Raw genomic sequence first — 5,632 nt, forward strand, 5'->3', positions numbered from 1 at the left:
TTCTGGGACTTGTAGTGTTTTGTGCAGCGGCTGATATTTAAGTTCCCTCCTCTTGTCAGAGAGGCTTTGATTGCCACAACAAAAATTAAAAATCCACAGGATTTCATAGCATTGAGGCCATGGCATGTCAAACTACATTATTTCTGCAGTGCAGATGCAGCCTTAGTTTCCTATAAAATCTATGTTATATTTGAGGGGGAGAGAGGCCAGGCCTGAAGAAAAAGAGCCCTCCTCCAACCACCATCTTGAGGGGGAGAGAGGCCTTGCAATTTTGTGTATTGTTTTGCAATTTTACTGTACACCGCTATGATCATTGTGGAATAGCAGTCTATAAATAAAAATTATTATTATTATTATTATTATTATTATTATTATTATTATTATTATTGTGGTGGTGGTGGTGGTGGTGGTGGTGGTGGTGGTGGTGGTGGTGTCAGGCTCCATTATTTCTGCAGTGCAAATTCAGCCTGAGTGGCTTATGGGTCGCATTACAATATCTTGAACTGGCAAAATGGGTGCCAGCCTCATTCTATCCTGTGAGCAACAAGAATTTTGGGGAAACATTCTGTAGAAAGTACTCCTAAAGGATGTAGACATTTCACAGCCAAGCAACTGAGAACCATCCTTATAAGAGTGGGAAGAGAAGACTGAGCACCCGGCTGAAGTGTCAACTGCTTTGGTGGCTTCCATATCTGTGAGGCAGTAATTCTGCTTTGAATTTCAGTCCACACTTAAATGCAGCTACTAGTATCCTCCAACAAGTTCAAGCACATTAGATAGCTCCTTTGAAGTTTGGAGTAAAACCCAGACCTCCACTGACATGGAGCCACCAGCTACTCTAAGATTCATTCTTGACTCTTATAACTGGATATAAGGAAGGAACACAATGCCCATTTGCCTTCTTACTGTAATGGTCAATCTCTTCCTTTGTTTTCTCCTCTAGAACTTGGACCAGGTTGATTCTCTTTTCCGGTGTAGTGACATTAGCAGGATTTTCACAGGATGACTGAAGAGCCAGGACATAAAGGGCCACTTTGCCAGATGTCATCTCTGCAGGAAGAGATGGGGCGGGGAGGCAGACATCACAAAAGTCCAAGCAAGCATATATGTGACATTAGAAACATTAGAAACTATGAGAGAAATAATGAACCAAAATCCTGATAGTAGAGAAAGCTGCCAATGCCTGGCTTGCAGGTGGTTCCTTGAAGCTAAAGGTGCAAATGTTGCCTTGGAAATCTGACTATAGCTTTCTGTCTGGACAGCAATGAAGAAAGCTTTCTCTGCTTTCCCCTGGTCACCAGCCAACAGGATAGTCTGCGGCTGGGTTAGATCTGCCTTATGACAAGTCATATTGTCATGTCATACAAAGCCACGGTTTATGCAAGCTATGGCTAGTTGATTTAGCCATGAGTTGTCTTGTAGATGATTGACCATTTTTTGGTCTTTTTCTCTCTCATACCATATCAGCTCCTTGGAAAATTGGCAACTTTTCAGAGCAGGGTGGGGTGGCAGGCATGGCATGGCAGCTGCTAGGAGAAAAGCTGCCGCAGGAGTCACGATCCATTCATTTAATTTGGATTTCATCACTGTCTCAGCAAGGTTCCTGCACATTCTAATAGTTGCGCAACAGGATAAAATTCAACAGATGAAGGTTCCTCTAGCATGGAGATAATGTTAGGGTAAAAGCTTCACTTACTGAATTTCTGCCTCTCATTCTAAGAAATTAAATGGTGCCTGCTTCAGAGAAACATTGACTTTACTTATATACCTGTATATAAAACAAATTGCTATTTATTTATTTATTGCTTGGGGGGAGAATATTGAGAAAAAAGAGAAACCAATGACAAACAGTAACGCTCAAACCCCCTTATGATTAGGTTAGCTGTAAGATCAGGTTTTAGAAAGACTTTAATTTCTACCTGAGTTTCTTTTTTCAAGAAATGGAAGTAAAGTGACCTGGCTCTATAATGCCCATTTATTTCAATAAGCATTTCATTCCCATTTCATGCAACACTGCATACCCAGGCTATGGGTACCCACTATGATTTAAAGCAAATTGCTGATTGGGTTATATAATCGTCGTTCTCATTTGAAACCAGTTCTGATCCTACTGTGATCTGTTTCAATCACGATGAAGTGAGGCAAATGCAAAAAACCCCACTCTTTCCTGACACTAATTCTTTGCCATTTCTTTTGAGAAAAATCGATTCCAAAGCATGTTCAACAAGTGGGAGGGACTAATGGCAGAGGGATGTGTCCCTCCTCAGTTTTTGGTAGATCCACCATCCGCCCCCCCCCCCAGCGCTGCCTTTGTGCTTGTGATGTACCTTATTTAACCTAATTAAATCCCATATATTGAATGTTAGGTACTAATTGCAAACAATGTATTGATTCTAAATTCTATCAAGCCATGTGGGAGGGGGGAGGGGGGAAGTAAGGAATGGGGCATATGCAACATTGCTTGTATATATGTTAAAATAATTTAATGAAGACAATTAAAAAAAGATTTGATTCATTGATTTTGTAATTACAGTGTGCCTGCATCATATGCGGGTGAGCCTTACGCTGGCAAAACCCTGGCAAAACCCGTAAGAAGTAATGGGGCGTGTGCCCATGGCACGCGCCACACCCTGCGCCTAATGGGGCTCGAGCATCCACATTTTTTCCTTATGTGGGGGTGGGTGGGTCTGGAACGGATCCCCCATGTAAGGGAAGGGCCTACTGTACTTGCAATTAATTGGACAGCAAGCCAGGTGATCGGGCCAGTGGCAGCTCAGTGAGGCAAATAGTTGCAAAACCAATGAATCAAATCTTCTATCAATTTTTTTAAAAAATATAGTTCCCAAGCTAGGCTTCCGCTTACGTCACCGATGATGTGCAGATGATTGACATGATTTTGAAGTGGCACAAACTAGTGGGGATGACAATTGTGCCAAAAAAGAAGCGATTACAAGGGGATAATGAAAAGATCCGCTTTCATAGTGGAAATGACAGACCTTTTGGAATCATTCCACCAAGACAAATCGGTTTAAATGTAAGTGGGAATAGGGCTCCAGAAAAACACCTCTCCTTTCAGATATCCTACCTTTTGCAGCTGTGTCTTGGAGCTGCTGCAGGAGTAGCCTTCTCACACTGATATCTTGGTTCTTTGCCAGGTTCAAAGCAATCAGGATGCTGGGGTCAGGTGAATACAGCAGATTGGCATAGTCCACCATTTGCTTTTCTAGGCTTCTGACCAAATGTTGCTTGTCATCAGGGACGGCTGGAATGGAGGAAAGCAGAGGGTTGTTAAGAAGTAGCACCCATACCTAAAGTGCTTACCTGAATTTTCAATAGGTCTGCCGTTTGACTTGGGTCAGGGGTGAGGCGCCTTTAGGTTTGCATGGCCTGCTTTATTACCAGCACCCCCAGATTCAATTGCTGCAGCCTGGGGTAAAAGAAGAGTTCAAGAATTCTGTGCTCAGGAAGGTGTTCTGAGAAGCAATAAAAGAAATAAATAAACAAATACATACATACTTACATACATACAAAAACTAAATGGAGCTCACAGTCCCTCCAACCAAAAAGCAGAATGCTGATATATACCAGCACATATTTACACCAGCATAGTGATCCTTGATCCCAAAGCCAATGGCCATGGCTCTCCACTCACTATCAAAACCAAGAGAGAGTGTGTGTGTGTTGTATGTGTTCTTGCATGTGCTTATGAAATGATTGGATGCACTAATAACCTTACTTATGCAATGTCTGAGAAAGTTTGTGCAACTGTTTTTATAATAGTGAGAAGTCCCAGCAGGATTTCATCAGTGTTGTCTTTTGGAGGGGGACAGGGGGAGGAGACACAGTTATTGCTGCTGCTATTGTTCAACTGTCAAGAGTCAGAAATCACAGTCAACCTCAGTAAAAGCCACCACTGCTATTTATTCACTCTGTCTAGCATTCTGTTAGTGCTACACTGGTGCCTCGGGATACGAAATGATCGGGTTACGAAATTTTCGGGATACGAAAAAGTTGGATAGGGAAAAACTGTTTCGGGTTACGAAATATTTTTCGGGTTACGAAATTCATTTCGGCGCGAAATTCAAACGATGCAAAGTGCTTTCCAGGGCTAACAGAAAGCTAAGGGGGCTGAGTTAGGGGTTAGCTGTGGCGCGAATTTTGAATTTCGTTAGCAGCAGTGATTGGCTTGACAAATCAAGCTGATCACCTGGATTGGCTAACGAAATTGGGGGGGTGGCTTTGCTTCAGAAACAAAACCGTTTGTTTTTGATCTGCCCCCTTTGTCTGGCCTGGTGGAGTGTGTGAGGAAGAGTCTCTTCTGAGCTCGAACTCGTGAATCCACTGTTGGTTTGGACTTTTCTGCCTTTGGAATTTTTCTGGCTTTGCCAGGTGTATTCTTCGGATCAAGACCGGCCATCAGGAACTTCTCTACAGGTAGGTGGATGGATTTTTATCTTCTTCTTGTGGGGTGTGAGCATGCTTTGATGTGGGGTGGTGGTTTGCTTTCTTCATTGCTGTGCTGTTTTCAAAGTGCATTTTCTGAGTTGTGGATGCTGGGATTCTTTTGCTGCTTTCATTTCTTCATGGATGTCCTGTTTTCAAACTGTGGTGTGTGGCTTTTAAAACTCTGACCATGGTCACATGTGGGACACAGACTCTCACCATAGGGTGGCATTTTCTGATTTGTGGATGCAGGGATTCTTTTGCTGCTTTCATTTCTTCATGGCTGTCCTGTTTTCAAACTGTGGTGTGTGACTTTTAAAACTCTGACCATGGTCACATGTGGGACACAGACTCTCACCATAGGGTGGCATTTTCTGATTTGTGGATGCAGGGATTCTTTTGCTGCTTTCATTTCTTCATGGATGTCCTGTTTTCAAACTGTGGTGTGTGACTTTTAAAACTCTGACCATGGTCCACATGTGGCAGAGCTCTCACCATAGGGTGGCATTTTCTGAGTTGTGGATGCAGGGATTCTTTTGCTGCTTTCATTTCTTCATGGCTGTCCTGTTTTCAAACTGTGGTGTGTGACTTTTAAAACTCTGACCATGGTCACATGTGGGACACAGACTCTCACCATAGGGTGGCATTTTCTGATTTGTGGATGCAGGGATTCTTTTGCTGCTTTCATTTCTTCATGGATGTCCTGTTTTCAAACTGTGGTGTGTGGCTTTTAAAACTCTGACCATGGTCACATGTGGGACACAGACTCTCACCATAGGGTGGCATTTTCTGATTTGGGGGTTTTGGCCTATGGGTTTGTGTTCTGGGGTGCTTTGGCCATGGCTGTGATGATTTGAGAGTGTGGGGTGTGAGTTTTGCAAGTTTGGGCCAGAGAGTGTGACCATGGGGGTGGGGGTGGTTTCCAATTGTGGCTTTTGCTCAGTGCCTGTGCCTTTTGTCCTTTTTAGGCTTGAGCTATGGCTCCCAAGCCAAGCGGTGAGAAAAAGAAGAGGGCTCCCTTGTCCTTGGAGGACAAGAAGGAAATCATCGCCAAGCACGAGAGGGGCGTGCGCTTGGTGGACATTGCCAAGGAGTATGGACGAAACCCTTCGACAATTGGCACTGTCCTCAAGCAGAAGGAGGCCATCAGAGCTGTTGTGGCTCCAGCGAAAGGCGTGACGACGATTGC

General features: G+C 43.6%; 1 protein-coding gene across 4 annotated transcripts in view; it reads right to left on the reverse strand.

Moving 5' to 3' along the window:
* The window catches only part of CBLIF (cobalamin binding intrinsic factor), a 38,837-nt gene that overhangs the window by 7,870 nt on the left and 25,335 nt on the right, over nt 1–5,632 (reverse strand). For 3 of the 4 annotated variants that reach the window (XM_042452543.1, XM_042452528.1, XM_042452537.1), the window contains 2 exons: nt 3,086–3,262; nt 907–1,050 (listed from right to left, as the gene is read on the reverse strand). In XM_042452543.1, coding sequence (XP_042308477.1) covers nt 907–1,050; nt 3,086–3,262 — 321 coding nt within the window. Of the gene's footprint in view, nt 1–906; nt 1,051–3,085; nt 3,263–3,520; nt 3,649–5,632 lie in introns of those variants that run through there. The other variant, XM_042452552.1, reaches the window with a different exon arrangement.

The sequence above is a fragment of the Sceloporus undulatus genome, chromosome 1 (genome assembly GCF_019175285.1).
Source record: "Sceloporus undulatus isolate JIND9_A2432 ecotype Alabama chromosome 1, SceUnd_v1.1, whole genome shotgun sequence".
In the NCBI taxonomy this organism is placed as follows: domain Eukaryota; kingdom Metazoa; phylum Chordata; class Lepidosauria; order Squamata; family Phrynosomatidae; genus Sceloporus; species Sceloporus undulatus.